The sequence below is a fragment of the Dendropsophus ebraccatus genome, chromosome 7 (genome assembly GCF_027789765.1).
Source record: "Dendropsophus ebraccatus isolate aDenEbr1 chromosome 7, aDenEbr1.pat, whole genome shotgun sequence".
Taxonomy (NCBI): Eukaryota; Metazoa; Chordata; class Amphibia; order Anura; family Hylidae; genus Dendropsophus; species Dendropsophus ebraccatus.
Window position 1 is genome coordinate 135,086,296 of NC_091460.1, and position 19,025 is coordinate 135,105,320.

The 19,025-nt window shown below is 41.4% G+C and overlaps 1 protein-coding gene across 1 annotated transcript in view; it reads right to left on the minus strand.

The window, feature by feature from the left end:
• The window catches only part of TRPC3 (transient receptor potential cation channel subfamily C member 3), a 175,139-nt gene that overhangs the window by 72,127 nt on the left and 83,987 nt on the right, over positions 1-19,025 (minus strand). The window contains exon 3 of the mRNA XM_069978543.1: positions 8,072-8,257. Within this exon, the coding sequence (XP_069834644.1) occupies positions 8,072-8,257 (186 nt within the window). The remainder of the gene's footprint in view (positions 1-8,071; positions 8,258-19,025) is intronic.

The window sequence follows — 19,025 nt, forward strand, 5'->3', positions numbered from 1 at the left end:
TATGCTGTTTTTGCGACATTTTTCTCTTCCAAATTCAGTACAAAAAAACTGCAGTATTTTACCATAAATGTACAAACCTTGGTAAATTGCATTGTTTTTACCACAATTTTAGATAATTACAGGGGTAAAAAACTGCAGTAACAATGTATTAAAGAAAAAACAGAATAAAAACACGATGTGTAAACAGACTTTTATAATGGTCATCGCTGCTGGGCAGGTTTGGTTGAAAATTTCTTTTACAAGTTGACTTTTAGGCTTTGATAAAATGAGGATATGAAATAACTGTAGTAAAACTTGATATGAAATACAAGACTCGGGAAGTTCTGAAAAAACCCAACAGCTGTTATGATGTGATATCTAACTCAATAATTGCTATAAGATCAAATCTATTTCTGCCTGGCCTTTCACCCAGATTTGTCTTTGAAACATATGATTCTGCGAGTCAGTAAGTAGAGACCAAAGTATAACAATGTAAGGTGTTTCTTATAGATTAATAATCAATGTTTTATCTTCTTCCTTGTGGACAATCTTTTTCTTAAAATAAATTAATATTTGTATACAATGTACGATGATTATTTACTAAAGACTGTAAGGGGCTAAGCCCAGAGGTTTTTTTGCATCCATTCCAGTCCAAGTGTCTCTGTTCACACGCTAAACCCCTCCCGCCGCCCCACAGTAAATAACGTTGCTGCAGCCTATGCCCGATGCTGCAGCGACGTTAATTAACGATCCAGGATGACACAGGCGCAGGAGCTGCGCCTGTGTCATCCGCAGCGGGTTCCAGCTATCAGTGATAGCCGGGGACTCGCCGCAACTCTCAGCACCGGAGCCGCGCTAAGGTGCTTAGAGTTAACCCTAGCGCTCTAAGCCTAAACACTTAGGCTTACAATTGACATCACTCGTGCACTCGCAGAGCAAAAAGGGGAAGGAAGGAGCCGGAGGAGAACACTGCTGGAGCCAGGAAGCAGGTAAGTATGGCTTTTTTTATATTCACCTTCAGTTTTTACAGTCAGGAAACACTGATAGTTTCATGAAACCTCCTGCTTGTACCTCCCGCTTGTACCGTCAAATAGCTGCTTTTAATCCAAGATTTGTCTGTTCAGCAGGTGATGCAGTTATTGCCAAAAAAAAACTACTGTTAAACTTTTAGCCCTGTGTCAAATTGGCGTGGCCTAGAGTGTCTGTACTTTAGGCCTGCACCACCTCTCCGTCCCTCCTCTCCGCCCTCCTCATCATTAGGAATACCACTGGGTAGGATTTCTCCTAATCATCACTTGTCTAAACACACGTGCTGGATTGTTAAAGGGGAACTCCAGGTAGAGGTTAAAAAATTGAAACTTCTGCAGAAGCATATAGTATTACTTACCTGTCTGTCCCAGTTTTGAAACTACCAAAAATCCATTTGTTGGGGAGGGGGGGCTGATGGGTTGTTCTGTATTGTGTTTCTGTCCTTCCTGGTTGAGCAGGTCCCAGAATGTAATGCTTTCCCTCATGTGATCATCACAGTCCCCCACCCATAACAATCAGTAAAATTTGTGCTGCACCTGCTTCTGGCCGATCAGAGATGGTGAATCACTCATGGGAATGGTGGGTCCAGCCAAGCCTCCTGTGAAATCACACCCTGCCTCCGGTCTGCATCATCAGCCTGTGCTCAGCAAAGACACACAATATGTGACACAGGCATGGAATATTTGTCTCCTAAGGGGGCATAGCAGAAGGAGCAGGAGACAATGTGAATTGGCACAGGGGCCATTGTTTTCACTTCCTGGATTTCTATCAGCTACCAGTGTGGCAGAACTGCATAGATACGGTAATACATTGTAGAAACACATCTATATAACTTTTAATAGAAAACAACTTTTTCTTATCCTGAGTTCCCCTTTAAGGTTCATGTGTAGTGTTTAGACAAGTGATGATTAGGAGAAATCATTCTAGGGTTATTCCTAATGGTGAGGAGGAAGATAGAGGTGTTGCAGGCCTAGGGCACAGACACTCTAGGCCACGACAATTTGACACAGGGCTACAAGGCAAAAGTTGTATTTTTAGGCCAATAACTGCATCACCTGCCGGGAGGGCAGATTGTGGATACAGAGTTGCTTTAAAAACTGAGGCTTTACTCTGTGTGTGTGTGTTTGTGTGTGTGTGTTTGTGTGTGTGTGTGTGTGTGTCATCACCACCAGAGGGAACCTTTATGAATTTTAATATCAGGCAACTGAAACACCAGGGTGTTGGGATCCTACTTAAGGTTCTACTGTGACAAACAGGGTCTACTCGCAAGCAACCAAATTTTTTGCAGAAGCTTTCTACACACTCTGGCCGGGAGCTTCATAGTGTGCTGTGGGGAGCGGCTTCATAGTGTGCTGTGGGGAGCGGCTTCATAGTGTGCTGTGGGGAGCGGCTTCATAGTGTGCTGTGGGGAGCGGCTTCATAGTGTGCTGTGGGGAGCGGCTTCAAAGTGTGCTGTGGGGAGCGGCTTCATAGTGTGCTGTGGGGAGCGGCTTCATAGTGTGCTGTGGGGAGCGGCTTCATAGTGTGCTGTGGGGAGCGGCTTCATAGTGTGCTGTGGGGAGCGGCTTCATAGTGTGCTGTGGGGAGCGGCTTCATAGTGTGCTGTGGGGAGCGGCTTCATAGTGTGCTGTGGGGAGCGGCTTCTTAGTGTGCTGTGGGGAGCGGCTTCTTAGTGTGCTGTGGGGAGCGGCTTCAAAGTGTGCTGTGGGGAGCGGCTTCATAGTGTGCTGTGGGAAGCGGCCGGTCTCTGAAAAGATCATCCCGGCCGGTAATGCAGTACCGGACGGATGATCTTTTCGGCCGCAGGGTTCTGATGCAGGCGCATTAGAACCCTGCGGCCGAAAAGATCATCCGTCCGGTACTGCATTACCGGTCGGGATGATCTTTTCAGAGACCGGCTGCTCCGTGACCCGGCCGGTCTCTTATGCCATGTGAACATGGCCTAACTTTTTTTTGACTTGTTAAGTTTACACTTGTAAACAACGCATCAGAACCCCGAAATAGAATTGCTGATAATTAAAAATAACTTGTTTCCCATGTCCCTGTTTTTACAAACATCCGCTCGCTAGCTCTCACGTATTTCGGATGCCTTGTGGTTTTTTTGTGTTGCCTCTTTCACTTATTGTACAAAGAGAGCCTGTCCTGTATATTTTAAGATTGCGTTTGATCTTGGCTGTGATAAACATAGTGCGTTCTGTTCCAGGAAAGGCATCATTGTGTTTGGCCTTACAATGCCAAATATTTCTCCTATTATTTTCTTATTGCGCAGTCATTTACATTCACGTACTTCGGCTCCTAAGATTGTGCAGTCTTATCAGATTCATTCCCGTAAAAAACGTGCCTTTCTGTGAAGTACTAAAATGTTTGTCAGGTTTTATGTGGATGATATTAAGCTATGGATGCTCAACTGGGAACGTAGAAAAAAAAAATCTAATTTGTTTTAAATAACAAATGGCATGGTGAACGTAAAAGCCTAACCTCTTAATGCACAGTAGCTGGTAGATGGCAAGAAAGAAAGAAAAAAAAAACCCTCCGAGCCATATATCAAAGTCACATGGTGCTTATACACAGGCTTAGTCTTTTTGCTTTAAAAGCTTCTATTATATACAGCTGGTGAGCTGTTATCTGAAAATTACTTTTCATGTTATATAAATTGCATCTGTCAAGATTACAGCCATCTGAAAGACGTCAAAGTGGTGAACCAGTGGGCAATGAGGGGGATGTCCCATAGAGGGGCTTTCCCAGATTGGACCCCCTCCTAAAATAGCCTCAGGAGTCATTCCTTCTCTTATATTGATAGTCATGGCCATAAATCTTTTCAAGTAGGCTCCATGTAGTATTACTTCACTACATTCACAGGTTCAGTATTTTTTTAGGACTGTATATGATGTCTGCCAACGTCCACAATCTTCGTCCACAAAAAAATTCATCTATATTGTATCCGTAATCTGTATTTTTTTGTGGATCGGCAAAGAAGGGGAATGTGATAGTTAAATAAGTGGGAATGGTTTAAAAGGATTACTCATCCATATTTTATTGATAGATTTGTGGACGCTTTCGGCGTTTCTTCTGTAAAAATTACGGATGTTCACGTAGACTTCTATGGAGCAATCTGCGGCACAGTTATTGTCCGCGCTAGAGCTTGTCAGTAATTTTTGTGGATCGTAATTTTTGTGGCTTCGTAAAACTTCCGAAAAACTTTGAAATCAATGGGCCCTAAATTTGTCTGTAATCGCGGATCCAATCACGGAAAAAATTACGGAACGTGTAAATGTAGCCTTAACCTTTGTTGTTTTGCTAGTAAACCTGTAGATTAAGGTTATTATAGCGATAGTTAAATGGGCAATGAGCCCGCACTGATACATATTTGTATATTTTTCCTTTGGACTATCTACCTGTCATACAATTTGGCCCTACGTGCGCGCCCGGATCAGAACTCCCCACTGCACACAATGGAGCATGCTGCTGGAGCCTCACGCTCCATAGTGTACACCGACAGGGTTTTCTGAGGCCGCTATTCATTGAATAGTCAGTTTCTCGCAAAGCCGCTAAGGATCCCGGCCGGAGTGTATACTATGTGTATACACTCCGGACGGTATTCCCCCAGAAGGCAGCACAATGTAAGGTTTGCATAAATCACGGCCGTTGTTCAAATCGGCAACAACGGCCGTGATTAATATGAACCATGTTCACATGGCGTAAGAGACCGGCCGTTCCGTGACCCGGCCGGGTCACAGAGCGGGAAGTCTCTGAAAAGATCATCCTGGCCGATACTGCAGTACCGGCTGGATGATCTTTCACCCCGCAGAGTTCTGATGCGATCACATCAGTGCGCGCCTGCATCAGAACTCACCACTGCACACTATGAAGCGTACGGCCACAGCCATTCGCTTCATAGTGAGCACTGAGATTGTTTTCTACGGCCGCTATTCACTGTATAGCGGCCACAGAAAACTAACATGTCAGTTCTTTGCGACGCTGTGAGGGATCCCCGACGGAGCATATATGAGCCGGGATCCCATAGAAGGCAAGGCAACGTATGTTTTCGCTGTGTGAACATACGCTGTGTGAACATAGCCTTGTACTGTATCTGTCTCTTTAAGGAGTGACTGTCATTTCATTCCCCCCCCCCCCCCCCCCCCAGAAATCAATAGTTCAATCAACAAAACTCTGTAATAGGTTTTATTAAGCAAATGAGTTTCCTTCTGTACTCAAAATGCTGTTTTGCATCCTCCCCCCTCACTAATTGGTGTCCATTATGCTCTATGGAGAGGGGAGGGGTCTGAGGGGGGTGAGTGAGCATGGAGTGAAGACAGACAGCCCTGCACTGTACATGATCCTTACCAAGTTCCCAGATAACCACTGACCTTTCTAACCTGTTAGTCCAGTGTTTTATGTGCTCAGACACACAAACTCTCTCCAAACTCTATAGCTGCTTCTCTGCTCTCCCTGCTCACTCATCCCCCTCAGCCTCTCCCCCTCCATAGGTTATAATGGACACAGCAAACCTGTCTTCACTTTCCTCCTCTTCAATGAAGACAGCTTTGATAAGAAGTCACAGCTAAGAAGTGAGAGGGGGGAGGCTGCAAAACAGCTTTTTGAGTACAGAAGGAAACTATTTTGCTTAATAAAACCTATTACAGAGTTTCTTAAAATTGGTTGAACTATTCAGATGACACTTTAAGGCTATGTTCACACTACGTAAAAGTACGGCCGTTGCCATCGGCAACAACGGCTGTACTTTGTGCGGAGGGGAACATAGCCTATTGTTCTATGGGATCCTGGCTGGAGCGTATACACATAGTATACTCTCCGTCCGGGATCCCGTGTGGCGCTGCAAAGAACTGACATGTCAGTTTTCTGCGGCCACAATTCAGTAAATTGCAGCCTAGGAAACCCTGTCAGTTCACACAATGAAGTGAGCGGCTCCGGCCGCTTGCTTCATTGTGTCCTATGGGAAGTTCTGATGCGGGTGCGCACTGATGCGCTGGCATCAGAACCCTGCGGCCGGAACAGGCGGTCATTCACGTTGTGTGAACATAGCGTAAATATGTTCTTGAAACAATTAGTCTGTTCAAAATAACATATCTTACCCATAGGCAGCTGAAAAAATATTATAAAAGATAAAGAAGGATGGGATCTAATGGACGTATTAGTATGCACAATTTTACTTATTTTAATTATTACTATTTTGGAAACTGTCAGTCAATCCACCCTCTGTTGTCTCAGTCACTTGCATGAAGAAGAAGCTTCTGAAATCGGCATAAAATGGTGTTAATGCGCACATTGGTAGCAGCGAACGCTAATGATGTCTTATCTGCATTGCTTTTGCTAACAGCATTTTTAAAGTATTCTTACTGAGAGCAAAAGGTTTCTTTAATAATAAAAGATTAAAGCTTTTTCATGTTTTCTGAGGTCCTCCGGTACATTGTGTTTTCTGGAACATGGCGGGAATAAATGTCGGGTTAGGAGAAGACAGAGGCCGTGTAGCTGTGGTAAGCATTCAGGTTGACACAGAGTTTATGATTTCCTATTAGAAGCGATAGATGAGCAACCGCAATGTACTATTTCGGAATCTTAGTAACCAGGATCTGGGTTATAATAATGTATGAGTATGGATTCTAGATGTGGATATCTATCCTGCATACATTATCAATATGCACTACACCATCAAAGTAAAAAAAAAAAAATGGATTATTACAACTGTATCTTGGGAGAACAACCAAAGCTTCATGGGAAGATCAACACAAGCACATAAAGCATACAAAGCATATAAATGAGTTTTGGAGATGTTTCAATATATATATATATATATATATATATATATATATATATATAAAACTTTCCAAACTCAGAGCTCTGAATGGCATTCTGCTATTCCAGATAGGATGAAAAGCAAACAACAGGCACTTGAAATGCACTTTATTAAATAAACACTTTTTGAACAAAAAGTCACAGATTCAGTAGGTGGCACTGTACCTATGCAAAGTATGCTACATATGTTCAGCATGTCTCCCTTGGTTTACAGTAAAGGACAACTCCGGCCAAAACATATTTTTTAATATGTTTTTGTTATGGAAAGTTAGGCAAATTCCTAATGTACATTAATTATGGGAAAGGCAAATATAGTGCTATTTCCCTTAATTTTGTAGATCAGACAGGCTTCAAATTCTCTCAAAAACCGTGACGTCACGAAATCAGTCGTAATTCCTATGGAGTGTCCAGCAGGAGGCGCACTATATATATATATATATATATATATATATATATATATATATATATATATATATATAGAAGTCAATGGTACTGTATTGTTTCAATGGATGTCTATATAAAAAGTAATGTAATGTAATGTACAGAATGTTTTATTGATTAAATACATTTATGGAATACTTTGGGGAGCAAGTGTCCATGCTCCCCAAAGTATTCCATAAATGTATTCAATCAATACGTTTGGAGGACACCAAGCACTACCTCTCCCCTCCCTGCTCGGTGCTGGACCGATATACACTGTACTACTCCTCCCATCATCTTCTCATAGTATGAGCAGATGGGGGAGTAGTACCACGGCCAGCCCCCCCGCGGGAATTACAACTGATTTGTGACCTCACAGTTTTTGAGAGAATTTGAAGACTCCCTGATCTACTAACTTAAGGGATATAGCAGTATATGTGCTTTTCCCATAATTAATGATGTACATTAGGAATTTGTCTAACTTTCCATAAGTAATAACACATTAAAAAATACTTTTGGCCGAACTTCTCGTTTAATGCTCTCCATTTAAAAAAAAACAAGTGCTACAGAAACATGGCCACTTTCTTCCAAAAACAGCACCACTCTTGTCTTCAGTTCAGGTGTGGTTTACAATTAAGCTCCATTCACTTCAATGGAAAAGTTGCAAAACCTGCACCCAAACTGGAGACAAGAGCGGTGATGTCTCTGGAAGAAAACGGCCATCTTTTTGTGGCACTGGACAACCCCTTTAATCTGTATAACATGACGACGACAAATGCTGTCCCTCAGAACTGATCAGTTATTGTAAAAACACCCGCAAAGCACTTACCTTTTTAACTTCATACTTAATAGCCAGTTTAACTCGGCTCAGTGAAGGTCTATGTCTCTGAGATTCAGTAGGTTCAGCATCCACATCTCCATTTAAGATAGCCTCCACTTCCTCAGAATCCCGACACAAGTCGAGGACACCAACCACAAAGTCTTTGCACTGCATAGACAATTTGCGATAGTCATTCTGAAAGATCATAGAGACATATAATGTTTTAATTGATGTATAGCAGGCATGTAGTATTTTCTATTATAACACTGCTTATAGCTAGACCATAATACTACTACTACTACTAATAAAGTAATAATACTACTGCAGGGTAGTCCCATGCTAATTACTGAGGAACCCACCAGTTTCCTGCACAAGCCGATATCCAGGAAGAGAACCCAACACTAAAGCAGCAATGCATATCCAATAGAGATGAGAGAACTTCGAGCACGCTCAGATTTGTCCGACCCCGAATGCTCTGCACTTGATTACCGGTGGCTGAAGAAGTTTAATGCTGCTAGGCTGCCTGGAACACATGGATACAGCCATTGGCCATAGGCTGTATCCATGTTTTCCAAGACTCCCTAGGGCTGCATCCAACTTTTTCAGCCACCAGTAATTGAATGGAAAGCATTTGGGTCGGACAAATATGAGCGAGGTGCGCACATCTCTAAGGCTGCGTTCACACTACGTTTTTGCAATCCGTTTTTTTCATCCATTTTTTTGGAAAAAATGGATGGAAAAAACTGATGCATGTGTGTACCGTTTTTCCATTGAATGCCATTATAGAAAAAAACGGATCAAACGGATCAGTTTTTTTTAACAGACACAAAAATAAGGTTGATTACGTTTTTGTGTACGTTAAAAAAAACGGATCCGTTTTGATCTGTTTTTTTATGGATTTGGATATGGATTTTATGGATTATGGATTTCAGTGGAAAAACGGATCAAAATGGATGCACACACATGCATCCGTTTTTTCCATCCGTTTCTTATCGGTTTTTAGCACAAAACGGATGAAAAAAAAAAATGATTGCAAAAACGTGTGAAACCCAGCCTAATAACCAACATTATTTGGCTCAGTTGCAAACACAGACATCTAAAACCATAAAGTGATGGCATATGGCTGTGATATGCCATTAGATAAGAAACTCTCCTTTTTTTGGGAGATTTTTGGATTATTGTCCATAGCTTTAAAAAACAAACAAAAAAACAACATATTTTGCCACATTTACCAGTTTACGGCATGATAAGAACACTTTAGCTGCCAATACACTTTGGGTATCTGTTAGCTGAGAGTTGTTGCTCTTAACCTTCCATATATACACAGCTCACCTAGGCCAAATGTGCATTTGTTCTGAATGGGGTGATGGGTGTAATACGGGTGACACCTCTGGTGGAGGATTATCTCCCCTGAGAACAAAATAATTGGCAATTTTAAATTCCAAAAGTCAGATTTATCTCCCCTGACATCTGCCATGGGGGAAAGTTGGGACACCTTAGAGGGGTATTCCACTCAAACATAACTTTTGATGTTGCTGCCCATGTTGAGACTAACAATTCCTTCCATACTTGTTATTATCTATTCAGTCTCCTTCCCCCAGTTCTCAGCTGCTGCTTTCTGCTGAAAAAAATCTGTGTGAGAGCCTTTCTCTCTGTCTCCCCCCCTCCCCCCTCCCTTCTGGGACAGCTGATGTAAACAAGTTCCTATCTGCAACTTTTTAGCTTCTTTGTAATGCCAGAAGGATTAATCACAATGAGTTTATTAGCAACTAACTTGACCTCAGAATAACCCTCCCAGAATAACGAAGAAGCTACAATGTTGCATAAAGCCTGCCAGGGACTTGTTTACATCAGCTGTCTCAGAAGGGAGGGGGAAGAGGGGGAGACCGAGAGAAAAGCTCACACACAGATTTTTGTGTTTTCAGCAGAAAGCAGCAGCTCACAACTGGGGGAAGGAGACTGAATAGATAATAACAAGTGTGGAAGGAATTGTTAGTCTCACCATGGGAAGTAACAAATTAAAAGTTATGTTTGAGCGGAATACCCCTTTAATACATATTAGTTGGTTGCTCATTCTTTCTGCAATTAGTGGATTAGGCCAACAATAATCCAATAAATACAGCAACATTCAAACTTAGCAAAAAAGAAATTCTGAGTTTGTACAATTTAGTTATTGTTATCTACATTTGAATTCTCTCGATCTATTCATATAAATAAGGCAAGGGCTGTATTAGAAGGGCAGCTCCCTGCCTCATGCAAGAGCTGATCCCACATTGTGTAACATAATCGGCGCTCATTTACAGAGCCTTTTACACGGGATAATAATTGATGGTGAACATCCGGCGATACTAGAGCATTCTGGCAGCCATTCAGTTTCATCAATGAGACATGGTAAGACGTGGTGCCAAAAAACAATGGTTATTAAGTATACATAATCATGAGGCTCAGCCAACAAATGAATGGTTCTTTTTCATGGGCCGATCGCTGGGTCTTATACGCTGTGCAATTATTGACAGATAATCTCCCTGTCTCATATCTACCTAACTATCCTTCCAATTTGTCTAATGTCTGTACATGTATCCTTGAAAATGTAATGTGCTGCGGCAAATGTTAGAGCTATATAAATAGAGGTAAGTGCATGTTGTTATGTTCAGCCACCTCCTCCCTGACTGTTTTGAAAAAAAAAGTCAGTGCCTTCTCCTTTCCCAAGTGCCTTCTCCTTTCCCAATTAGTGACGAGCGAATAGTATTCGATCGAATACAACGCTATTTGAGCTATTTGTTTTCGTTCGAATATTAGAACGAAACCGCAGTAAAAATTCGATTCTCCCTCCCACCCCCTCTGGCGCTTTTTTCCAACCAATAAACATGCAGGGGGGAGGGACAGGCACTAGGAATAGGCAGGACTTTAAAAAAAAACTCTGTGATTGTTTGGCTAAACTATGTCATCTCCTAAATATACGAATAGTGATTACAAATTTGCGTCACTTGCTGGTTGGAGCTAGAGAGGGACAGGCTGTTCACCAGGGAGAGAAAGCTTTTAGGTGAAGTTAGGTAGACAGGGACCCCTAAAAGCCCTTGTTAGGGCTAAAAGTATAAAAACCATATATTTAGAAGCTGTTGTGAGACAGGCAGTGTGTTCAGACATCTACTGATGTATACGACTGTATACTGTGAGTGTGGGATAATAGCTGTTATCTTGCTACTACTGATTTGCGCAGTCTGCGTCCTGTAAAAGAGTTGAACGGCTCTTTCATTTTATTATTGTAAAAAACAATGATATATCCGGTATACGGCTGTATACTGTGATTGCGGGATAGTACCTGTTATCTTGCTACTACTGATTTGTAGTTATCGTTAATTTTCGATATTACGTATTTTAAACTGCACCTGACCTGATACGTACGCAAGTGTGTACTGCTAGACCGATACGTACACTTCTACTTTACGTTCATAATTTGTTCGTAAATCTTCGGCGTGTTGATTTCCAGGTCCTAAGTATTTTTTTTCCCATAGACTATAATGGGATGCAATATTCGGAAGCTATTTGAATCGAATTTCGAATTATTGAATATTTCACTATTCGCTAATCTCTATTCCCAATGAAAACCCTGATGTGCAAAACCGATTCCAACACAAGCAACAGGAGGATAGTATAAGTATATAGAAGAAAAAAGAACAGGGGTGCTGCATGTGCAGTAAAATTATTCTGGAAGAGAAGTGTACATATGTCTCGTAACAAGAGCACCCTCACCATAAAGGGTCGTATTGATTAGGCACGACTCTTTCTTTTAATGTGACTGGAGCCTCCCACCACCCGACAGCTTTTAGCGTAGATTCATATTGATTCAGTGGGATGATAGACAAGAAGGTCTGCGGATCAGTGGCACAATTCACTCTGGTATGAACTTAGTATATGGACCTCAAGGTTGGCATCAAAGACATCAAGTGGAGCCCAAGGGACGGTTGAACCCTTATTTGCAATGTAAGGCATTTTGAAGGCTTATCGCCTTCTTCATTAGGCATTGTATATCATCCCAGTGAACGAGAGGCAGGGGTGTAACTAGAAGTAGCTGGGCCCCATAGCAAACTTTCCCACCGACTGACCATAAACCTTTCAAGTGTAGTCATAACCTTTAACTTTTAACTGCAAGTGCTCATCAGGAGGGCTTGCAGTTAAAGGGACATATGCAGCACCCAGGAGGTCCGCTAGGCCACCGGGTGCTGCACATGATGACAGCTCAGGGGCCTCAGTCTACTGCAGGAGTGGGCCACCGGGCCCCCTGATGCCACGTGCCTCGTAGCAGCCGCAATGGCTGCTATGGTGGTTGTTAAGGCCAGAAAGATAGTAAGATACAAAGACAAAAGCTATCTAAAATGATCTAAAAAATAAAACATTTTACAACAACTCAACTTTTCTGACAAGTTTGCGCACAATTTTAGGCAATTTTGCAGTAAAGTTGAATAATAACACTGGTCAACAAATTTTCAAAAGTTGTTTGGTTCCGAAATAAAATTAGCCATTTCTTAATGATTTTTATGTGCTGAATTCAAATATTACAAGGAAAAATGTGAATTGTCTCGAGTTTCTATGATATGGAAGAGTTCTCATGTTACTGTTTTGTGAATTGTATAAAATACAGTATAATAGCCGACATATTTATTACTCCTGCAATCATAAGGAAACAAGGTTACTGTTCATAAACTTTTGAACTATATTAATAGGAAACTTAGTTCTATCTGAAATCAACTACAATTTACAGGCAGATCCAAGAATTTGTACAAATTAATTATATTTATTGAACTCTGGAATGTAGGTCTATGTAGGTGCATTTACTGTACACATGTCTTTTGTATTCATACATGGGATTGTCTCTGATAACTGTCCAACAGTAATCTGCAAGCATTCATGGGTTCCATTTATCTCGATACCTTAGGCTAGGTTTACACTGGGTTTTTGCAATCCGTTTTTTTTCATCCCTTTTTTGCAAAAAACGAATGAAAAACAGATGAATTTGTGTGCATCCGGATGAAAAACACGGATAGCAAAAACGCAGTGTGAACCTAGCCTTATACCATAACTATTGGTCATTCTAATATGCAATATACCAGTTTACTGATGATGCAAACTTTTCCTAGTATTGTATCACAGGCTGTGAGAAGTATAGAAAGTACGTCTATATCTTGGAAATTAGAGCCAATTTCCAAATTTGAACATCATTTTCGATCTCAGCACCCCAAAATTAGTTAAAGGGGTTATCCAGCGCTACAAAAACATAGCCACCTTCCCCCTACTGTTGACTCCAGTTTGGGTGGGGTTTTGAAACTCAGTTCCATTGAAGTAAATGGAGCTTAATTACAGGTATACAGGACCCCAAAACTATACACTACAGGTATACAGGAACTCCACCAACTATATACTACAGGTATATAGGACCCCAAACTATACACTACAGGTATACAGGACCTCAAAACCATACACTACAGGTATACAGGACCTACACCAACTCTATAATACAGGTATACAGCACCTTCACCAACTCTATACTACAAGTATACAGGACCCCAAATATACTATAGGTATACAGGAACTCCACCAGCTATATACTACAGGTATATCGGACCCCAAACTATACACTACAGGTATACAGGACCTCCACCAACTCTATACTATAGTTATACAGGACCCTCAAACTATTTACTACAGGTATACAGGACCCCCGAACTATATACTACAGGTATACAAGACCTCCACCAATTATACACTACAGGTATCCAAGACCCTCAAACTATAAACTACAGGTATACAAGACCTCCACCAACTATACATTACAGGTATACAGCACCAACTATATACTACAGGTATACAGGACCCCCAAACTATACAGTACAGGTATACAGGACCTTCACCAACTGTACACTGCAGGTATACAGGACCTCCCTCAACTATACACTATAGGTATACAGCCCCCCCAACTATGCACTACAGATATGCGAGACCCCTAAAAACTATACATTGTGGGTATACAGAACCCCTCCAACTATGCACTACAGGTATACACTAATTCCACTGATTAACTAAGATGAAACAATACCTTTAGCTTGGCCTCCTGGGCACCTTAGAACAAATCTAATTAACACACTGACACTTTATACCCGGGCAGCGCCGGGAACATTTTCTAGTTCTACATATAATGGCTGAGGAAAAGCCACTGTGAAAGCGAAATATTTATAAAGTGGGAAGGGGAAGAGTGAGCGTCAGGGGATTATAGTGCAGCCAGAGGGTCTTACCCTTTTTATATTAATAAGACGTCAAGCAAATTTCTAAGCTCATTTCATGTTTTCATGTGTCATATTTCAGGATGACTTGTGATAGCTATGACAAGTTACAGGCCCGATTATTTGAGAATTGCCTTTAAACAACTCGCCCCTATCCTCTCACTGATTCTTTTTTTTGTTTTACAAGCCCTGCTCTTCTGAGAGCTGTCATGTCATGGAGACGATTGCTTGCCATTACACCGGACTTCAGTGAAGGAATGAGCTATCATAAATCCTAAGAGACCTTCTCAGATCAAGAGCAAATGACACATACAAAAAATAGCCTCTTCCTTAGCTGTAAACTAAATGCCTCTGGTGTGGAGCCCTATCCCAAGTCTGCTGAAATACATCCAAAATGTTTTTTTTTGCATTCAGCGTCTTTCAGATTTTGTGTTTTAACACTTTCCTACACTGGGCCATTTCTAGGTCATTTTGGCAACAGAACACTGAGCTCAGGGAGATCAGCAAAAATATTCAATGGCGTACCCATTCAAGAGTCTCCATTGATACGTTGTCCCCTAAAAAAGAAGTCAGTGGAGCCTCAGTTAGGCTGGGTTCACACTATGTTTTTGCAAACCGTTTTTTTTCATCCAATTTTTGAAAAAAAACGGATGCATTTGTGTGCATCCGTTTTGATCCGTTTTTCCATTGACTTCCATTATAAAAAAAGGGATCCGCTTTTTTTAACATACACAAAAAGCTGACCTTACTTTTGTGCCCATTAAAAAAATGGATCCGTTTTGATCAGTTTTTTTTTTAATAATAGAAGTCAATGGAGAAACGGATCAAAATGGATGCACACAAATGCATCTGTTTTTTCCATCCGTTTTTCATCTGTTTTTTGCAGAAAACTGATGAAAAAAACGGATTGCAAAAACGTAGTGTGAACCCAGTCTCAAAACACGTGAATAGCCAGATAGCGCTCCTGGGAAGGAAACCCATTGCTAAGTGGTGCATCCCAGTTGGGAGATCACCAAACTACCCTCATTTGTAGCCCCTTAAGCCCCTTGTGAGTAAGTCCCTCTTGGTTTGGCAACAGGGCAAATCTGGATAGAAGTAGGGGGACTGCCAGGAAGAAGCAGTGTCTTACCAAATAAATTATACAAAATACAAAAAAAAAAAAAGAGTAATTCATTGACTCCTAGGTAATGTCTTTGATCTGAGGTGTTCACCTTCCTTTTCCTCTCGATATGTCCAAGACTGTGCCCCCATAGTAAACTTCCCCTACCCTGCTGTGCCCCCATAGTAAACTTCCCCTACCCTGCTGTGTCCCTATAGTAAATGCACCATGTCCTGCTGTACCCCCATAGTAAATGCCCCATGTCCTGCTGTACCCCCATAGTAAACTTCCCCTATCCTGCTGTGTCCCTATAGTAAATACCCCATGCCCTGCTGTACCCCCATAGTAAATGCCCCCTGTCCTTCTGTGCCCCCATAATAAATGTCCCCTGCTTGCTATCTTCCAACACTAACAGGCTAATCCAGGCATGGATATAGCATGTCTTCCACTCTTCTGGACTCGCGAGATGACGTTGTATTATTGCGCCGGCTGGAGAGATCATGTTGAGCGCTTTGGGAAAGCAACTGAGTCAGGTCTGGAGGGGAGGTAGGTTGGATGTACATTCAATTACTGCTGCTCTGCTGAGTGAGGTCTGGGGGAAGGGGGCTTGCAGTGCTGCTAAGTGAGGTCCCGGGGGCGCTATCGTTCATTGCTGAGCGAGGTCTCTCTAGCTACAAGTGCCCTCTAGCAGTTGTGTTGCCCAGTGCGAGAAACGGCCCCGTTCCTACATTTACTTGAGTGACATAACTAGCAATAACAATTGCTCTCTTCTGTAGAAGCAAAATAGTTTCTCTGTGTCATCTTGACATTTTCACATATATTCAAATAAAAGTTAACATATTCAAAGTATCCAAATTGCTGTTAGTTTCACCTTCATCCTCAGCAAATTTGGAGATTTGGTGTACCAGGGAGTGGACTACCGCCTTCAGTGCACCAATCTGCCCAGCCCCTCCTCATTAATATAGAGGCGGAGCTCTGCAGTGACGTCACACCAATGCTCATCAAGGCTGGATGAATATTCAAGAGAAGGGGTGGACTAGTTGGGCAGATCAGTGCACAGAAGGTGGTAGTCCTGCCCCCAGTGCACCACACAGTCTCATTTGCCTGCTGAATAAAGTAAAGATTTACCGAAAATAGTGCTCAGGATTAAAGTAAGAAAATTGATCCTCATTGATCCTTTGGGCACATAACAGCAGGTTAGAGTCTTCTAACCTGCTAATAAAGGGGTACTCCACTTAAGAAAATGTTACCTTGTTGAATTAATACCCATAATCTAAGCTTGTTTGTAATAGGTTTCTCTACATGAATAGAGCCATTTGTCTGTAGCAGTGATAGCCTCCAGAGCAGTGATAGCCTCCAGAGCAGTATAAAGGAAAGGAAACAGTTGTTTCATCTTTATCACTTTGTAATCTATGTAGATGGATATGTGGCCCAGGATAACTCTGACTGTCACTGTCAATGGTAATTACCTCTGTCTGGCAGTTAGAAAATGCCAGTAGTGCCAGCACACAACATTGCTGGTTGTCCATCGGTGAAGGAGTTATTAATAAGAGCTGCTCTGTGCATGCTGGGAGAGGAGGGGCATATAAAAATCAGACCAAATACAGCCTCAAATATACATAGTGTGAACCCAGCCTAAAAAAATCCTGTTAAACTTAACTCTAAGTTGAAATGCATGCTTTGAGTTTCCTGAACAGTGCCATCTTAGATATAGAATAGTTTTTAGAAAAACTTGTAGCTCAGGAATGACAGTGGCTAGAAAGACTTAAGATTGCTCAAAATGATTTGGTGAGTAAGACCAGTTAGGTTTGGGAGTATTTCATTTTTTAGCTTTTGGGTGGAATACCCCTTTAATTTCCCTTTACACTTACTAAAGTAGGAAAATAGATTCCGGTATCTACTCTTTCTATCTCTATCTATCTATCTATCTATCTATCTATCTATCTATCTATCTATCTATCTATGTATCTCCTATCTATCTATCTATCTATCTATCTATCTATCTGGAATCCCTGAAGTACTCCAGAGTAGTGATTTAAATATAAATTGGTGTTCATTCCATCAAAAGCTTACAAGGTGCAATGTTTCCATTCTATCAAAGAATCTTTGCCAAGGCAGTGATTCCTGCTGTACTGAATGAGCTGCATCTAGGTTCTGATCTGCCTGGAACCATTAGTATTTATCTAGCAGTGCTTCTATCTATCGATCTATCTATCTATCTATCTATCTATCTATCTATTATCTATCTACCTATCTATCTATCTATCTATCTATTAATCTATCTATTATCTATCTATCTATCTATCTATCTATCTATCTCCTATCTATCTATCTATCTATCTATCTATCTATCTATCTATCTATCTATCTTCTAATTATCTATCTCCTATCTATCTATCTATCTATCTCCTATCTATCTATCTATCTCCTATCTATCTATCTATCTATCTATTATCTATCTATCTATCTATCTATCTATCTATCTATCTTCTATCTATCTATCTATCTCCTATCTATCTATCTCCTATCTATCTATCTATCTATCTATCTATCTATCTATCTATCTATCTATTATCTATCTATCTATCTATCTATCTATCTATCTATTAATCTATCTATTATCTATCTATCTATCTATCTATCTATCTATCTCCTATCTATCTATCTATCTATCTATCTATCTATCTATTATCTATCTATCTATCTATCTATCTATCTATCTATTATCTATCTATCTATCTATCTATCTATCTATCTATCTATCTATCTATCTATCTCCTATCTATCTATCTATCTATCTATCTATCTATTTCTACCAATCTATCTATCTATTTCTATCAATCAATCTATCTATCTATCTATCTATCTATCTATCTATCTATCTATCTATCTAGTAAAAATCATCCCCTGCCTCCTCACACTGACAGAGGGCAGGAGGCTTCCAGGCTGCCTCATCCTCTATGCCCCCCCCTGTATGTATCTATCTATCTATCTATCTATCTATCTATCTATCTATCTATCTATCTATCTATCTCCTATCTATCATCTATCTATCTATCTATATATCTATTATCTATCTATCTATTATCTATCTATCTATCTATCTATCTATCTATCTATTATCTATCTATCTATCTATCTATCTATCTATCTATCTATCTATCTCCTATCTATCTATCTATCTATCTATCTATCTATCTATCTATCTATCTATCTCCTATCTATCTATCTATCTATCTATCTATCCAGGGCCGATTCTGGCTTTCCCGCCGCCTGAGGCAAACCTCAGGTGGCCGCCCCCTCACTGGCCGCCCCCCCCCCCGCGCACGTCCGTAACGACCCGAATACCGCCGCCAACACCGGCATCCGCCACCCCCCCCTGCTGACCACACTCACCCCCCGCCGTCCCGATCGCCGCCCCGAACGCCTGAACGCGACCTCTGCCGACCCCTGGCACTCACCACAGCCTGGAGGAAGATGAGAGCTGCTGGGTGACGTCACTGGAGCCCGGCGGGACATGGGGGACATCCGTGAGTGTGGGCGGCTGGACGGCTGCTGCGGGACATGTGAGCGGCTGCGGGGCTGC